This window comes from Tympanuchus pallidicinctus, unplaced genomic scaffold (genome assembly GCF_026119805.1).
Source record: "Tympanuchus pallidicinctus isolate F22 unplaced genomic scaffold, pur_lepc_1.0 scaffold15, whole genome shotgun sequence".
NCBI classification, from domain to species: Eukaryota; Metazoa; Chordata; class Aves; order Galliformes; family Phasianidae; genus Tympanuchus; species Tympanuchus pallidicinctus.
The window spans coordinates 29,895,217-29,914,234 of NW_026294669.1; the positions used below are offsets into that span (position 1 = coordinate 29,895,217).

At 39.7% G+C, this 19,018-nt stretch overlaps 2 protein-coding genes across 4 annotated transcripts in view; one reads left to right on the plus strand and one right to left on the minus strand.

Annotated features, from left to right (window-relative positions):
• The window catches only part of COL5A2 (collagen type V alpha 2 chain), a 166,060-nt gene extending 162,904 nt beyond the window's left edge, over positions 1-3,156 (plus strand). For all 3 annotated transcript variants that reach the window (XM_052676463.1, XM_052676462.1, XM_052676464.1), the window contains 2 exons: positions 107-331; positions 1,207-3,156. In XM_052676463.1, the coding sequence (XP_052532423.1) occupies positions 107-331; positions 1,207-1,353 (372 nt within the window). In that variant the 3' untranslated portion in view covers positions 1,354-3,156. The remainder of the gene's footprint in view (positions 1-106; positions 332-1,206) is intronic.
• Positions 3,157-9,418: 6,262 nt separating this feature from the next.
• COL3A1 (collagen type III alpha 1 chain) overlaps positions 9,419-19,018 on the minus strand; it is a 51,565-nt gene continuing 41,965 nt past the window's right edge. The window contains exons 38-51 of the mRNA XM_052675414.1: positions 18,588-18,641; positions 17,156-17,317; positions 16,940-17,047; positions 15,831-15,938; positions 15,336-15,389; positions 15,087-15,194; positions 14,441-14,494; positions 14,219-14,326; positions 12,943-12,996; positions 12,624-12,731; positions 11,932-12,214; positions 11,266-11,453; positions 10,851-11,093; positions 9,419-10,576 (exon numbers count right to left, since the gene is read on the minus strand). Of these exons, the coding sequence (XP_052531374.1) occupies positions 10,430-10,576; positions 10,851-11,093; positions 11,266-11,453; positions 11,932-12,214; positions 12,624-12,731; positions 12,943-12,996; positions 14,219-14,326; positions 14,441-14,494; positions 15,087-15,194; positions 15,336-15,389; positions 15,831-15,938; positions 16,940-17,047; positions 17,156-17,317; positions 18,588-18,641 (1,779 nt within the window). The 3' untranslated portion in view covers positions 9,419-10,429. The remainder of the gene's footprint in view (positions 10,577-10,850; positions 11,094-11,265; positions 11,454-11,931; positions 12,215-12,623; positions 12,732-12,942; positions 12,997-14,218; positions 14,327-14,440; positions 14,495-15,086; positions 15,195-15,335; positions 15,390-15,830; positions 15,939-16,939; positions 17,048-17,155; positions 17,318-18,587; positions 18,642-19,018) is intronic.

Genomic DNA, 19,018 nt, shown 5'->3' on the forward strand with positions numbered 1-19,018 from the left:
TAAAGCTCCTGCTAGTCGTATCTGGGAAGAGTTATAGCAATGATGTTCATAAAATTCACAAGCTGTTATTGAATTTTTATGAATGATCTATTTCGTGTCTTCTCAGTTTGTGTACGGGGATACAGCTGTCACTCAAATGACATTCCTGCGCCTCCTGTCAAAGGAAGCTTCCCAGAATATCACTTACCTCTGTAAGAACAGCGTTGGGTACATGGATGACCAAACTAAAAACCTGAAGAAAGCTGTCATTCTGAAAGGGGCCAATGACCTGGAGATCAAGGCAGAGGGAAACAGCCGATTCAGATACACTGTTCTTCACGACAGCTGTTCTGTAAGTTGCCTTTCTGTTCTTGGCATGGAAGAACAGGACTTCTAGCTTTTAATGGTGGCAATTCTTGATTTGGAAAGCAATCCATAGAATAAGAGAAATATAACGCTGCAGAATTTCACCAAGAGTTACAGAAGTACCTGAATAGGCATTTTACTGCAATTCTCAGTATGTGTAATCGATGTCTTTAGAGGATGTTTTTAAATTACCAGTCATTAGTCAGCACGCTGAGGATACGTATCTTCCCGATTTGCAATTTTGCAAACAATATTTATTACTTCTGTGTGAAATCTCATACATTGAATAATTTCAAGCATTGGTCTGCCAAGTGGGTAGGATTACTGCGGCAGTACTCTAGAGAAAATTCTTTGGTATTTAGTCATTTCAGACCTACTGAAATGGAGAGGAAAATGTTCCTTCCCCAGAAAGTTTTAGTAGCCTTAAATCCAGTGAGTGAGTATAGTGTAGATTTTGTCAATTTAGCATTCTCAGCTAAATCCAAGAGATGGGCAAAATTTGACTAAAATTAGTCTTGCACTTGATATAAATCAGAATACTCTCTGTGTTTTAAAGGAATGTACTTCAAGTATGTGCGTGCAGGTACATATACACAGAAAGAAGAAATTAATAATGAAAGGAAAAATCAATCCATCTTGAGGGGGGAATCCTCCTGTATCATTTGGACAGGTCTGTTCATCACAATGAAAGCGAGACATATACGTTTTAAAATAAGGTACAGTGCAGAGAGGAGAGGATTGCTCAGCAGAGGTACAGTGAGATAATCCTGAAACATCCCAGACAGTTGACTCACCCAGCTGGACTTTAGATGAGATCTGGATTAATTTTTCTCTTTTTTTTTTTTTTTTTTTGTCTTTCAGAAACGTAATGGCAACGTGGGCAAAACAATCTTTGAGTACAGAACGCAGAACGTGGCACGCCTGCCTATCATAGATATCGCACCGGTGGATGTTGGCAGCACTGACCAGGAATTTGGAATTGAAATTGGGCCAGTTTGTTTTGTGTAAGAGGAAGGGGGGAAATTAAAATGGTACTCAGCCACAACAGCAATTAAACTCATGAACTTAGACTGATTGAAGTTAATCCTGGGACTCTTGAAGTAATGGCTGATATCGGATCAGCACTGTATATACAGTTTCTAAATGCCCAGCCTCCTTTTGAGTATTTATTTTACTTACAAACCTTCCGTTTTAAATGGTTGAACCAACTTCTTGCGCAGCAGTGCAATTATGAGAGAAACAAGGACCACCTTTTTAAAAATAACACAAATCCTTTTCCTCGCTTTTCTTTCAGATTACTTCAGAATTTACAGGTATTCAAAACAGATAGTTTTAATGTGGGACTACGTAAAGCTCTAATGGTAATTTCTTTTGCTTGGATGCATAACGAATAACAGAAAAGTGGAGCGCTTTTGTGAACTGTTTGATATTTTTCAGTCCTATCTACTCTCTCTACCCCAGTTTATCTTCCTGTGGTTGCTACCACATAGCTATCCATGTCTCTTGCAGACGGAAATCTCTCAGACAGGATCATCTGAACCTGGCGTTGTCTTTCTTGTGCTTTTCTATATGATAGTCTGCTCGTAAGAGTTTTCTACAGCCACAATTAATTTATGAAGTAGAATTACTACTGGGGTAAATACAACATTTCAGAATGTGTCCCATTTATTAAGTTTTGAGGCCTGATGTCCCTTCTCACGATGGATCTGTGCAATTCCATTAAATTATGATTGATCTTCAACATATATAGCAAAGCCAACACTTGTTGATTGTTTTCCAATATTTGCCCATTTAATAAGCCATTATGTATCAAATTATGCCAGCATCTTATATACGGTGCCAGTGTTACGTGTGTTGCCGATCATTCATGTGTGTACCAGACCAGTTGCTAATAAAGAGAGAAATTTTAGAAATCCCTGATTTTTAACTGGCATCCAGACACGCATTGCCAGTAATTTTGACTTGCTGGTCTCAAACTGTCAAGGCAAAGAAATTCCATCATTTCTTGGCGTGAGCTACCTCATCTCTGAAAGTTGGGATGCATTTAATATTCGTTTTGTTATTTTAGGTACTGAAAGGTGCTATGCTTCTGTTATTATTTTGAGAAAGGCGATAGGCAGGGCAAAAAAAAAAACAAACAAAAAAAGTGATGGTGCTAAACGGCTCTGTAGAAGGCTGATGAAATAAAGATGCTGACTCAGTATCATTTTCAGAGTTTAGCTGTTAGGCTTACTGTGTTTGAGAGAACAATGTTACAGTGCATTTATTTGTTGGTCATACAGTGTATAAAATGTTTTGTACCACCAGCATGCTTTATTTTGTAAAGTATGTGGGTACAAAATTACTTACTTAGTTTTTTATTTCTTAATTGCATCTCTGCTCTCCAAGTTTTTTGTTTGTTTCTTTAAAAAAATAAAAAATAAACATCTGGGGCCATCCCTAAAGAAAGTCATGCACATAGCTTTATTCATGTATCTTTGCAAAGCATTTAATTAAATACATGCTTCTCGCTATTTAAGTGGTTTCCTTTTTGTAAAACTCCTTCCAGTGTGTTCCGAATCAATTAATTTCCAGAAAAGTAAAAATGGGAGCATTTATTTTTTTGTTGCTATTTGAATAACTTCTTTGCAATGTGTTCGCCTGAAGTATTTTACACACAGGGAAATGAAAGTATGCTGAATAACACCTTGTTTTGTCACAGTTCTCACAAGGTAGTTGTCAGTTTGCGTGGAGCTGTCACCAGAAACGCTAGGAAGGCTGCCAAACTGATATTGCTTTTGAGACTCCAGCAATGAGAATGGTTTTACGTAAGACTGGGTAAAGTGCGATTTATCTGATTCCACGTGTCCATGTAAGTTACCTCTGACAGATAACAGCTTTTGGACGAGCCATAACGCTGCACTGTATCAAGGCGGGCAAGAATTTACGTTCCTTTCTTCCTTCTGAAAATGTAGGAGCTTTGGAAGTTTCCAGATTGTCCATATGCACATCCACTGGGACTAGGAACATGGAACTGTGAGATGCTCATCGCCGTAATCTGTTTTCTTTCTTTTCCCTGTTGGGAGCAGTAGGACTTTTTTTCTTTTACTAGCGTAGAATTACTGTTAATATGTGACTCATGACTCGGCATGTTGCATTGGATCCTTAATAGGAAATCTAGACTGTATTGATTGCAGGGAATAATCTGAGGAATCTGTTGGCTCGCTGTAACGCGTTCATGCACACGTGTTATCCAGGCTCTGTGATCATGCCTCTAAATGTCAGTCAGATGCACAAAGTAAATAACATTTGGTATATAGATAATAGTAGCAAGTTATTTTAAATTTCTTGTGTTTTGTCAGTGAAGTGTCACAATCCCTGTTCACTGTAATTATTTTTGCGAGGTTCTTGAAGGAGAAGTGTATGTAGCTATAAGAGCACCTATTACTTCCCTTTTTGAGTTGTTCTTATCACACCTCCATGTCCATACAAAGCGTGCAGTATTTCCACAGGGATGCATCTCAAGTAGTGAAAGAGAGCTTTAGCTGTATGGCACCCCGAGACGGTCTTCTGTAAAAAACCATCACTGGAGGATAGCCGAGGCAGAACCTTCACATGAAGTTTAATAAAGAGTCTTTTATAATAATTTTTAAAATAATAATAGGAAGAGTGGGTGGAAGGGTGGATTATGGGAACATGGCTTTTCTCGTCACGTGGCATGGCAAGTCATGTGGCACGGTCTCAGGTAAATACATCTTGAATTCCAAGAGCATAGATTGAACGATCTGATGATTTGCAAGACATTGATTAGCTCATAAAGTAGCATTAATTAAATATCAGCTATTTAGGACATTTAGTACAACTCTCTTGTCTGTGTTGCAGATGGCTTCAGAAATAGTAGAAAAGGCACTTCAGAACAGTTAGGATAATGAAATGTCAAAGGCTGAATCGAGATGAATTTGATAGTTGTAAGAGATGGTTACTTGTTTTTCCTAAGCGACTCTGGAGCTACGAGGTACGGTTTATACGGTTTATTAAATATGGTTTAATAGCTTGTGGTACTGGGAATGGGAGGGTGGTTGGACTAGATGATCTTGCAGGTCGTTTCCATCCTTGCGATTCTATGATTCTCCTATAGAATGCTGGCCTGAGTGAGAGATCTACTGGGAGTCCTGCAGTTCTAGCAGGCACCTCTCAAATGCAGCGGTGCAACAGCCACTAACTTCTCATCTAGGAGGTGAAATCCCAATTTTTGCTGCTGGTAATTTGGCACCGTAGTGAATGATGATAACGGTGGAGTTGACTATGATGCTATGCAGTTTTGATGCTGAGAGTAAGCAGTATTGATATGCTAAAAAGATTTTAACCAGTGCATCCGGATTGTTCCTAAGCTTGTATCCTCACTGTTCAGCTTTTATCCCTGTGTCACTGAATTGTTGACATAAAATATCAGACTTTGTATGTAATGACGTGGCTGTTTATAGGCTGCTGTGAGCAGCCCTATCAGTGCTACAGGACCCCATCCTTTTCCCTTACTGAGAACAACGAAGCAGCTGAGTACGAACTCTAGAGCTATGAATTCCTTAATTGTTCAACATCTTGGCTTTTCTGTCACACTTAGAATCCATCTTGGATTTCTTTTCTCTTGCAGCTACTCCTAACACTGATGGCTCCTTACAGCGTTTTTAACTTGCGAACTTCTTACATTTTAAAACTTGAAAAGAATTTGTTCTTTCTTAGGGAGAAAAACTGTGGACGATCTTTCAAATCTGGTAAGGGCCAGGAAGGTTGTGACAAATATTTCCAGAAATGGAAAAGTGTGTTTCTCTGCAAGCACAATGAGCAATGAATTGGGGTTCAAGTATTGCCGAGTCTGTTCTTATTTTACTATTTTACTGTTTGACTAGTTTTAGTAGTCACTCACCTCCTATTTTGATAGGAGTTTAATTATTCCTTCTCTGAGATGTTTTCTCTTACTGCTACCTGACATCGCATGTTAATTTGTTTTGAAAAATAAGGGACACAGAAGAGAATTGGTCATGGTGTTACATTTACCTTGCCCAGTGGTTTAGCTAGGCAATATTAGCATTGCTTTATATTCTGCATACTGAAGCAATGTTAATAATGTAGCTTTACAAAGAAGCAAATGTTCTTGTCCCTTCTGTATTTCCTGAGGAGCTTAGCTCTTGTCTTAGTTTCAGGTGGGATGGAATTTTTTCTTCAGTGAGTCTGGTATGATGCCATGTTTTGGTTCCAGGGAAAAAACAACGTTGATAACACATGGATGTTTAAAGTTGCTGCTAAGCAGTGTTATGTAGAGCCACAGCCATTCACAGCAAAGGGCCCAAGGAGCTGGGAGGGAATGGAATTAAGACAGATGACTTAAACTGGCCAAAGGGATATTGCATACCATACGGCATCAGGTGGAAGGAGTTCTGAAGGGAGCCGGATTCATCTGGCTCTCTTGCACTGCTTGGGAGCTAGCTAGCCATCAGCTGGGGAGCGGTGAGCAATTTGCTCATGTGTTGCTTGTTATAAGCATTCATATATATATGTATGTGTGTGTATGTGTATGTATAGTCATAACAGTTATCCATCTTTTTCCTCTTCTTTCTTGGTACATAGTTTTATCTCAGCTGGGAAGAGGGAGTGAATGACCGTGTGCTGCTGAGCCACGCAGCAGGTTAAACCGCAACAGTGTGGTGCCCAACGTGGGGCTTGTCATAGAGATCGGAGTAAGCTCAGGACTAATTGGAGTAAGCTCAGGACTAATTGCTGAGGGTTGTGGGGACTGCAGATGTGCTCTTCTCTGACCTTTTTGTTAGTCAGCAGAGAAGAGGCCAGGTATTTTATTGATCGCGTCCACAGGGATCTGATGATGTCCGTCTTGCCATTTGATTCCTAAGAACTGGATCTCCTGTGCAGGTCCTTTGATTTGCCTTATTGCAAAACCAGCTTTTAGAAAGATTTGGATTATTTTCTTAAAATTATATATATTGCAGCCGTGTTCTCTACCCGGGCAGCAATATCATTCCACACTGCAGTGGCCCGGATCACTCTGCCTATGTGCTGCCAGTTGTTCTGCTTCCATTGCTGTAACCAGCCCCATATGGCATTTGCCACCCACCAGGAATCGGTAGAGACAGAGCAGCGGTTGCTTTCCTGATTCAGCGATGTCTAAAGCCAGCTGGCTTTAGTCACTTCTGTAAATTGGCTATTTTTTCTCATCTTGTGGTAACTTATTATAAAGCAGAGCCTCTTAAGTGCATGTCACCTACTCTTGTGGCTCTGAATGCATGTCTAAGGTGATCACAGCCTTACAGAGAGCTCTTTCTGTTTGGATGCTTACAGGGTGAGGAAAACAAGGAATTAATGGTTTAGTCCTCCCTGAATGAGGCTTTTTCAGCTTACAGGTTTGAGTGTGAATGCTTCAGTGACAGAGTGACAGAGAAAAGTAATTAGCCTGCATTTTTTTCTTCTTAAAGGCTGGAACAACTTAAGGTGCAGTTTCTCCACTCTCATTGCGTATGGGCCTTTCCCTTTTGCATTGCTCTAGCTCAGTGGTTGTTCTGCTGTCTCTGCATGAGCACAGAAGTTCATGGCCTCTCTCTATCAGGTGCTTTCCTTACCTAATTATTAGCTTTTCTTTGGGTATAGTACATATTCATGTCCTCAGTGTTATTACTGAAGATCCTTAGAGTGCTGGGATACTACGTAGCAATAGAAGAATGCATCAGGCAAACATCATAGCTAACAGCAACACAAATGAGGCCTATGAAGCATAGCAGGCAAAGACTGGAGCATAAGAAAGAATTCTTCTCTATGAAGGCAAGTAAGGAGTTCTAAATATGGGTTAAGAACAGAGCAGTAACTTTCTTATGGCTAATTGTTGAGGGACTCTAGGTTTTCTTTGTCCTACGGTTGCCTGAAACTGAGTTAAGCAGTTGCCCGACTGGTAAACGTGGGAAGAGTATTGCATGCTGACACGGTTGAATATGAATTGTGCATGAAAAGTAAGAAAGTGGTAGAAGCTTTGATAGCGAGGTCAGGTGTTGAGCACCTCTACACACAGAGATTGCCCAGCCTCTCTGGACAACCTGTACGAGTGTTGGAACGCCCTCACAGTTGTGTTCAGTTGGAATCTCCCATGCTTCGGTCTGTGACTGTTGCCCTGTCAGTGGGCACCACTTCAGAGGAGGTTGGGTCCCTTGTCTGCTTTTTCTCCCTCAGGTATTTAGACATATTGACTGCTGGAGTCCCGTGCTGGACTCATCCCGCTAAGTCCACGTCTCTTGCACTGCGGAGCCCAGAACTGGACACAGCATTCCAGGTGTGGTCTCACTAGTGCTGAGTAAGCAAAAAGGATATTTAGGAATATCCCTTAGAAACACTCTTGGAATCTCAGATGGAATTCCGGAGAGAATTTCCAGTTCTAAAACTGAGTAACAAATTAATAGAATATCCTACCTGAAATTTAAGAAAAGTTATCAGGATACTTCTGTGCGGTAAACCTGGGACTACACAGAGGTATCCCTCAGCAGTCTTTTTGCCCTAGGAATCTGCAGAGTTTCTAAATAGCAGTTAAAATAATTTATCTAATCCCTGAATTAGTCACTTCATCTACGTATTGTTTTGTATTCTTTTTATTTTGGGAAGTGAAGGTTACACTTAAGTGCTGTTTCTTGCTAGGCTGGACTCCAGGAGAGAGACCATGTTTGTAGAAAGAATAGGGCTGAGAGAATAAAACCTTTGTAGAAGGAACAGCAGGGCAAAATGGTAAGAGTGTAAAAAAGAAAAAAAGAACACAGGATTCCCTGCCAGGTAGGCAAATACCATTAAAAAAAAAGAAAAAAAAATATTGATAATAGAAATGATGGTGTTATCAGCAAGACAAAAACGTAAAACAAAAGATAAAGTAAAATCTGCTTTTTGATATGTTAGAAATGCTAAAGGAACTGTGGGACAAAAGGCCAGTCAGGTTTCAGTCTTGGTTGGAATGGCTCTGTTATCTGTGACAAACAGTACTTTTTTTTGCTGACTCTAATCTCTCATTTAATGTTAAATTTACACGCCAAAGGAAGTTGCATATGTATAAATACACACTTGAATACATATAAAATCAGCTTTGAGCTTAAAAGCAGACATTGGTGGCTCTGTCCATCCTTGATAGATCTCTACTAGTTGCCTGTGCAAAAAGGTGTCACTCCCAGAAATGCTGTAGTCTGTGAACTTGATGTGCTGCCTCTAACAGTGTGCAATGCTGCTGCTGCTACTCTGAAAGTGTCAGGTAAGATCAATTTTATGTGAGAAATATTATAATAATAGAACAGTTGGAGCATTTTTCAGGGTGATTTAAATAACTGAGAAAGAAACAAGTCTAGAACTCAAATCTGCTAAAGGCCACCCTGACTTTCTAAGCTAATTCTGGATTATTAACCAGCTCTATTCTGTACTGCTGTTATCTAAAAGCCTTTCTATTAAAATTGAAAAGAATCAGGTCAGCCTACTAAGTGACCCTCTGAGAAAAAATGGAAGTGTTTGAATCACATTTATTATGGTGATGTCAGCCATTACTTTTCTACTAACACTTCTGTCGTAAACCTAGTAATAAAACTAGTAATCAAAGACCTGATGACTTTAAAACAAAAACAAAACAATTTCCCCCAGTCTCAGTTTTAATGTTGAATAACTCTTATTAGCCACGCCCTCAGCCCCAGCAGCACTGGAGATCACCAAAGCCATCTGAAAGACTACAACTGCCTGTTTATTTAGACTGAGGTTGGGTGAAGGAAGAAGGATTGAGTGCTTTTATTTACTCTGAGCTGATGTGGCTTTGTGTATGGACGCCATTTTGGATCTTGCTGACAGAGCTGAATCCAGGCTGATGGTCAAAGAAGCTCACCGTGCTCGGTAACACGAGCTTCTTGAAGGAGAGGGATGGAAAAAGTAAGAAAACGTTTTATTGCATTATGCCATAAGTTGTGTCCCTTAGGATTACAAAGTTTTCCTTAAAGTGGTGCCAGAGTGGTGTCTCATCTCATTAATATGCTTGAGGAAACAGTAAAATATTCAGAAACAGTGAAATATAACAGTGTTGTGAAACAACAAGGAGTTTTATTAAGGTATTTTATTATGTGTCTCTGTAAGGAATAGACCAACAACCATTTAAAAGCTTACAAAGATGGTTAACCTTCAACACTATAAATGTGTTAATGTGACAAAGGAAGTTCACAATTTTGCATCTTTATTGACTTTTACAGAGTGAAGGGAGAAAGTTCTCAGCTGTGTCATGCCAATGACAATCTTTAACAGGAGACGTTTATAATTGCTTTTAATCCTTTATTTTGGTTTACCAAGCAAGTCGATAACCCTGACTTGCAGAGTTAGGAGTGAAAAATACATTAGCACCATCATATTAGTCTTTTATACTTCCCTAATTTTAGTGGTCTTGACCAGCAATGACAGGAAAGTAGAGAAGCACCTTTGATAACAGAATACAATCCAACAATAAAGCTGTGGTGACTACTGCCACTAAGGTATTAAACTCTTGAAGTAGACTGTACTTTTTCACAGCTGATCAGTACAGTAACGGGCAATTTTGTATGAAACGATTCCGCTGAATTGACCGATGGATTCAATGTAGTTTGACTGATTTTATCGATTTTCAGTTTGACTTAGCCCTGTTTCTGGCCATGTTGAGGTAGTTGAAACAGGGAAGCCTTTCTAGCTTTATGGACTGTATCTTAGAAGGAAGGGTAATCGTTGTTACTGGGAGCGATCAGTGCTTTGGAAATTGGCTAACATTCAACTAATAGAACACAGTGTTGTTTTTTTTAAGTGTTGAAGTTTAATTATAGCACCACGGAGACGTGTTCTGAAGATGGAATTTGGTTTTAAAAAAAAGCAAGAAGCATTTTTACTGTACTTTGTGTAATAGCAAAAAAAAGTTAACCCTTGATATCAAACTGATTTCCCCCCAGAAATTTTGTAAATAAATAACTGGGCTACAGACGGTTGTCTGTACTAGCTGACAGGGTTAAAACAAAGGAGCACGGTTGGAGTGTGAATCTGTTTGCCAGGGTTTCAGAAAGAGCATGATCTTGATTTATAAGAAGCAGACCGGGCCAACGTCCACACCGAATTCCTGATCGGGACCACCGATATCGATGGGTGCAATATCAACCACAGGTAACCTCATTGTTTTGCGTGTTCTGTATTCAAACACAGTTTTACCCCATTCACCAGTGTGTTTCTGTGAAAGTAAAACAACCAAAAAGTTAGAGAAATCAGGGTTAGGCTAGATGAAAATTATCCTACAGTGCAATGTATGTCATACTTTTTCCATATGAATGTATTACTCAAAGCACCAATGAAAGGACACAGCCAAAGTGAGGGGGAGTGAGGAAGACAGGGGTGGTGATGAGCGGCAGGGGGTCCCTGCTGGGCATATAATAGTGGGCACGGGGAAGGGGAAAGGAAGGGAAGGGGGGGAAAGGAAGGGAAGGGGGGAAAGGGTTTTCACTTACAGTACAGCCGTCTTCCAGTACAGCATACATGTACTTGCTGTTTCCTTCAGCCTTTATCTCTGTTTCCACCGAGCTCATCAGTTTCAAGGCTTTTTTAACATTTCCACTGACTTGATCCATGTAGGCAATGCTGTTCTTGCAGTGGTAGGTGATGTTCTGGGACGCACGGCTCGAGAGGATGCGAAGGAACGCCAGCTGTACTTCAGAAACATCTTCAGGTAGGTCAGGGTCTCCATAGCTAAACTGCAAAGTAGAACATGAACAGCAGCTTTTATTTAGTTGTCTCTGGAGGTTCTTTATGTTGTTACTATTTCACTCCTTGCAAGTTTAGCTCAACTTCGAGTATTTCTCAGTACTTTTTGACTATACTGCATGCAGGACCTTTTTTTGGCTATTATATGTGGCAATTTCTTACCTGGAAACCACCCTTCATAGACTCTCCAAACCATACGTGTTTCTTTGCATTACTTTCCGTGGTCCACCAGTTCTTCCTCGGCACTGTGGCAGGGTTAGCATTGAGGCATGTCTCACCTGTTTCCATATTGCAGTAGACTTTAATAGCATCCATTTTACAGCCTTGGTTGGGATCTATCCAGTACTCTCCTACAGGTGAAAAAAGTTCAGGGGCTTAGCATGTGTAGTTGGAGAAGCTTTTTACCTTATGGTGCAGGGTTATTTCCATTCCAAGAAACCTGTGCCAAATTATAAAGCTTATTCAATTCTGATAGTGTAGAAGCAACAAAATTCAGATGATATAAAAATGTACTGAGTTGGTGAGAATAGTGAAGTCTGATGCTTGAATTAAGTCAGTACAGAGCTTACCCTTCCTACATTTTGGGAGTAAGATTTTAACAAACTTTCTTTTATAAACAACAAAGGAGTGGATTGATGTCACTGTGATTCTCCATGAATGAACAAGGAGCTACAAGTTTTTAGTTATTACTTCATTTATCATTTTTTAAAAAACCATGAACTTTACACTGCACATCTCTGCCTTTACTTACTTAAAGACCATAACAATTAGGAAAAGAAGAACACAACATCATCTGCTTCCATTACTGCCAATAAAAACCTGACATACCACTCTTGAGCTCAGGATGGCAGAATTTGAGATCTCTGCAGTTACGAGCTGGATTCTTTCGTGATCCATCAGGACTGAGGATATTTTCAATCTGGTTATTAATTGTTTTCATTGAAGACATGATTTCACCCAAGTTGATCTCATTTTCTTTTGGCTCATCTCCGAATTCGTAGCCATAGCCCACTGGACCTTTTTCACCAGCACCAAGGGCACCTATGCCACCACCACAGCACGGACCAGGAGGACCAGAAGGACCAGGCAGACCAGGTTGGCCTGGTGGACCCTGAAAAGAAACAAACAAAAAGGGAACGAAAATGAAATGGTAAAGAAAGGAAACAAGCATAATAAATCCAAAAACAATCCTAAGTGAAGGAAAATAAGGAACAGCAGGAAATAAAAAATGAAGCACAACAACAGGTAATAGAACCACAGCCCTGTTTTAGAGATTTGGAAGACACGGGGCGAGATCCCTACTCTCCGTATACCATGGGAAAAGTCTTTTAATTATCTGGAACTAATTCAATACCCAGTACATCACAAATTACACCCAACTACAAATGATTTGAACTTCAGCGTTAATAACTAGATCATTTCCTACCAGCATTTTCCAACGCAGATACTTAAATACAAGAGAGTATTTTGTTTAATGGATAGCCCCTGAAATATCATTTCAGCATGCACAATTTACTTACCGCAGGGCCGCTTTCACCTCTGTTACCCCGCGGGCCAGGAGGGCCAATTGGACCTGGATAGCCACTTGTACCATCCTTTCCAGGGGGCCCAGCTGGTCCTGGGGGACCCTACAACCAAGATGAATAGTCATTATAGTCAAAATAGATTATCGGATAATTTCCATTTCCTAACTATTTGAGATGCTTCTAACATTGCTGCACAGTTTATCAGATGCCTCCTTTTTCTTTAACAGTTGCTGGTTCAGATGGCCTCTCTAAAAACACAAGCCAACGTATTCAGTATTCCCTCCCATTATCTTAACAGAAAAGCCTTTCTTACCCTTGCTCCTGAAGCTCCTGGACTTCCTATTGCACCTTGCGGACCTAGGGGGCCCTACAAAGAAAAAGTCTTTGGAGTAACGTTTTGCACCAAGGTAAATGTTTATTAACATTTTTAAAACATCTTCATAATTAACTGAAATTCAAGCTTAAAAAAGGACTATGTCAGGTATGAGAAAGAACGGATGCTCTTCTTACACCAGTTAAAAATTGTAAGAACTTTTATGATGTGATTAAATTAAGTTATACCATCTAAAATGCAAGGAAGCCAGCTGATATCAACAAGTATTGAGTGACGTATACCTAAGAATGTATACATCAAGGCTTAAAACACCGATTAAATCAGATGTAATCACATTTCCAACAAAGCTACTTAGAATCTGACAACTGTTCATGTCCAAGTGTTTTTTGTTTTTTTTTTCTTAATAAATTGCTCTTTTATTTGTGTGAATTACAAAGAGCTAAACTGTTCATTTTAAAACAACAATTCATGGTTTATACGAGAATTTATCAGACTTCTTTTTGTTTCTAAGTGAGTCAAAAAGGTCAATAGGGTATATCCTGTTAATTACTTAAATACAGGTGGTATTTATAACTTCGATTTTTGTCATTGATAGGGGCAGAGTAACTAGACAAGTTTTCTTTTCTCAATTCTCATTTCTATTGTGAGTGCTATTAGTAGCACTGTTTTAATTCAACACAAAATAACCTGCTCTTTACATTTTTTTCTAAATACCTAAGGCATGCCTGTCAATTACCTTTCAATTTCAGCCCATTATACCATTATAATTATATGGTATAATGGTATTATATATTACCATTATAATGGTAATGCATGTTTACAATTCATTCCTTTGCCATTTCATGCCACTTACGTTCCATTATTTATTATTGAGCGATATGCGTGACAGAAGAGATGCTGGACTTCGAATAGATTCTATTTTATGGATTTTATGCTTGTTTAACACAGGTATCCTACTGTATAGAATTACATATTGAAATTTGTGTCTTTGCTGTTTAATCAGGAATAGCCTATATATGTGAATGCAAAAAGTTTTTTTTCTAGTCAGATAGACACTGTGCTCCTAGCAGCTTCTTCTAGTTGTTTATTAATACTTATTTCAGGTTAATTCGCTAATGGTAAATTACTGAATGCATCTGAAAAAAGTCAAATTACTACTTTGCTATTTTTTTTTTTGTTTTCAAATCAGCTAGCTGGGGCCCAACCATATGAACTGACATTGCTGTCCACTCCTAATCCAATGCAATATACTCACAGGAGGACCAGGGAGACCAGGTGTACCAGGAAATCCTCTATGACCCTTGATGCCGGCGCTGCCTCGTTCACCAGTTTCACCTTTATCACCACGAGGACCTTGAGGACCCTTTAAGATTACATTTGTGATAAAAGGAGTATGTCAAGAAATAAGAGAATGGCAAAAAAAAAGCTGAGGAAACACTAACTGTATTATTTCAGTAATACTTAAAATATGACTTACAGCAGGTCCACGAGCTCCAGCAGGACCAGCAGAGCCAGGAGGTCCAGGTGGACCCTGTGACGCAATAAGAACAAGATAGCATGGAGCAGCTGCACTAGGCTAGAAGGCTTTATTTTCTGATATGCAGTAGAGTCAGACTCAAGGAAGCGCTGCACACAGACTAAGCTGAATTTTAGCCAGTCTTTTTATCTACCAAAGTCGTTCTGATGCTTGTATGCACCGATACCTTGAGCGTAAGACCCCTTATCCATTTTTCAAAGTGTTCAGTGCTCACAGTGTTAGTGTCAGCACTTCACAAAAGTATCTCGAATACAGACACAATTAATCCTTTTAGTTTAAATAAATAACAATACTTGTGCTGCACAACAATCGTATGGGATGGGAATTAACCGTGCTATGACGCTTTTTAGCCTCCTAAGTATGTGGGTTTAGAACTTAATGTTGTCAGCATATAGTTATCAGCAATATTAACTGGCACGTTTTCCACTTAATATTCTTATACAAGTGGTCCTCGATGCCAAAAGACTTCCTGAAAACAAATTAGAAGTAACAATAGCATCACCGTCCCAAACTTCTGCTCTTACAACTGCATCAAACAGATCGTGCAGGTGAAGGACACTTAAACATGCATTTGTTTTGTTTTTACCTGAAATCCTCTTTCACCAGCTTTTCCAGGGGCACCATTGTTACCTGCGGGTCCCGGGTGACCAGGAGGTCCTGGAACTCCAGGAGGGCCGCTTTCACCACGGTCACCCTGCAGACAGTCACAGTGAGGAAGAAATTTAGTGTTTTATATAATTATTCTCTGGTGTGTTAAAAGATTCAAGTTATGCGGCACAGAACTAGTTAAATGCATCATCAGTATGGCAATTCACAAGCACTGGTGATTCCTTACTTTACCACCTGGAGATCCATCCCGTCCAGGAGAACCATCTGAGCCAGGGTTACCCTATAGGAGAATAATGAAAATTAAAATGGTGGTTTATTTAAAAAAATAGCTAACAAAAAAGCCAAAACGATCTGATTATAGATAGGCAGCATTTTCTCCAGTAATATGAAAACCTGTTCAGCAGCCTCGGAGAGCATTTTCAACAGTGAAGTGTTCCGGAAGGTTGAAGGGTCCACTAAAGATTTTTCTAACATTTTATTTTTTAGCATACAGGCACTGAGTTCTCTCACTTGCATTCCAGCAAGACAGAGACGTGATCCCCAGGTAGAAAAGAACACAATGGACATTGTAGGTTACGCCTCCTTCAGGAAACTGTCATCTGCACAGGACCGTGCAGCAGGCGCTTGAGGGAACCTTTGCTAACCTTCAAGCTATGCCTACTTCCTGATTTTTCTGCATGTGACTCAAAACCTATCAGAAATGTTTCATGCATCCACTCACATCTCTGCCCGGCTCTCCAGGTAAGCCTCTCTGACCCATGGGACCTTGCGGACCAGGAGCACCACGTTCTCCTGGGACACCGTTGACACCTGGTTTACCATCTTCACCCTGATGAAAAAAGGAATGAGTTTTATCTGCAGTTAAATTGTTTATTTAATGACATTGTATTATATATATGTTCAACAAAGTAGGCAGTAATGAAGGATGTCAGATTAAGTGTAGCATCACTCCAACTTGGGCAATTGGGAATACTTGGAATACAAGAAGGAAGAACGCTCCAGACTTCCTTTTCACCAATAGTAATACTCTAATACTCGTAGAAGACACTTGAAACTGAGGAGCAAACTTTACTGTTTTATCAACTGGAACGTACTAAGGACATTGTATGGGGACAATTGAATCACAGCCCAAACCTCTGATTGATCACCTAACGTAAGCATTGAGTTGACCACAGGAGCACAGGTGAAGGCAATTTCACCTGTTTGACTGGAAGGGGTGCAGCCTGGTTCCACATCTAGACCACATTTAAGGGCTGAGTGTCACTGGGGAATGATCTCTTTCTGGAGATCTCTCCTCTTGGAGTTTTTCCTGCGAGCCCAGGACACGAGTAAGCTTTACATTTGTTTCCAGTTATCCCTTTCTGAAGACTCTCTGCATACTTGTTGATTACACAGAGGTTTAATCACCTCTTAAGTGCCCAAAAACAATAGCCAAAGCATTTAACAAATAATGACTGGCTATCCTAGATTCCGGTGATTTAACACAAAACAAGCTTCCCATCTCCTTTTCTCGAGACAGGTTAAACTGTTTTCCTGTTTGAGTGGTTATGTTTGAGCAAGAAAGATTGATAATGAAGCAAAACTAACTGGTGGTAGCTGAAACTATGATTTAAATTCTCTAGAGCTTTTATACTTCATTTCTCTTCAAGGGGTGAGGGTGGTTATATACTTAATATAATTATAATTACTCTGATCCAATAGTCTTAGAGACAACCTTAGAGACATCCAGTAACCACTGGCTGTCTCTAAGTCTGATCTTAGGGATGCAAGTGCAAATAACTGGACTAAAATCTCCCAGGCCGTTATCTCGGTACATGAACACTTACTTACCTTGCCACCTGCCATGCCAGCTGGGCCAGGGAGGCCACGTGGACCCGGTAAACCTGTACTGCCACGGCTGCCAATGATGCCTTGGGGTCCGGGGTCACCTGGTGTCCCCTGTTTAAAGAAAGGTTAGGCCAGTCAACACCAAGCGTCTCACTTCTGATCGTCAACACATTCAGCCCCTACCTACCATTGAACTTTCCTGGCTGGACATGTACTTACCCTCTCTCCCCGTGCACCTGGGGGCCCTTTTTCACCTGGAGCGCCAGGCTCACCACGTAGTCCAGGAGGTCCTGAGCCACCAGGAGGTCCAGCATTACCAGGGGGTCCGGGAGGCCCATCCTTGCCTGCAGGCCCTGCATTACCAGGAGGACCTGGACTACCCTACAAATTTTAAAAATAAGACCATGAGCTGTATTATCTGAAAGAGTACGATGTACTTATTGGTAATTATCTTCCCTCGTCAAAGCCCATCCAATTGCTTTAACTTCCTAAAGGTAGATTGAGAGCACATCCCTGGTACACCGAGCTCTGAACTTAAAAGGAGTATTTGTCGCCTTGACTACTGCTGCTTTCAGCCCACGTTTTTTTCCTCCCTGTTCTTGCGATGCATGGTTTCTGTAATACAACACCTGCACATTTGGGATGTCTAGTGGCTGTAGCACATCCAAGATAGGATACGCATTCCTCACCCAAACCTCTGCCACCAAAATTTGAAGCAACTGATTTCAATAAACACTCGTGCCTGATAACTTCAATGGTACCCTGGACATAGGCAGAAAGAAATGCTTTTCCATAAAAAAAAAATCCTAATTTGTCTTGTCATTTAGTGATATTTACATTTATCAGTAACTAAACAACAAACTTGTTTATTCAAATAGAAAATATGTTTTGATGTCTTACCTCAGTTATAATATAACAATAGATAGTATTTTTTATTTAATATAATGGAAAACTGCATTTTATTCTTTGTATTTTCTTAAACTTCAAAGAGTATCTAAAAATCAGACTGGATTTTTTCTATTAAAGACAAATGGGTGCATGTTGAACACTCAAGGACATTATGAAACAGTGTATGAAGTGTAAATAGATAATGCACAAGCATGACTTTTTTTTTGAAAGCTAAGATACTGCAGGCTGGTAGATTAATCTCCCCATGAGCCCAGATCATACAAAGAGCTTTGGTACAATAATCTTTCCATATTACTCTGTTTCATTCAAATTTAGTTTAAATGTTGTTCCGTTTCATAAACAACTAAAAAAAAATTCTCAAGTATGTATAAAATGTGGTTTTTAAAAAGAAAAAAAATCAAGTCAAAATCCTGAAGTATGCTTTTTTTTTTTTAATACCATGACAAAGCAAAAAAAGTCAACAAAAACCTCAAGACTTCCACTGATTTCAATGGGCTTTGGAAAGCAAATTGTAGTAGAAAAACGTGTACCAATTCCAAGTGATAGAATTACTATTGCAGGTAAAATTAAAGGAGAAAATTTCTTTTGCAGAATTTTTTCCTGCAAGTCAGAAAGTCAAAAGAAAATTTTCGGTATAACACTGCTTACTATTCACGTCGAGGTACATTTTGTTTAATACAATGTAACAATAAGTCTATAAAGGTATCTGCAAGGTAAGAATAAGAGGGACAAAACAACTTACATTGTTACCAGGGGGACCAGGTAGGCCACGAGCGCCGGGAAAACCAGCAGCACCCTACAAGAAACCAACACTTTCATCAGTTTCTAAGGATTAGAATAAAAGGGAACCAATTCATTTCTGTACAAAAGCTGCCTTTGAATTCTTTCAATTCAGATTTTAGGGAAAACAAATAAAAGGTCCTGCAACTGAATATCAAGTTTTTTGTTTGTTTTTTTGTTTTTTACATACTTATTTTTTAAATTCTAATCTCCCATCCCTCCCCCCCCCACCTCCCCACTGTTTTTCACCAGGGAGATGTCCTTTATGTTCCCTAAGACCAATCATCCCTGAGAAGGTTGGTAGAGATTGCAAATAAATCTAATATCTGTTGGTATTTCATAGTTTTGGGTTTTGCCCCAACAATTGTTTTGGCACGCACCTCTTTCTTATTA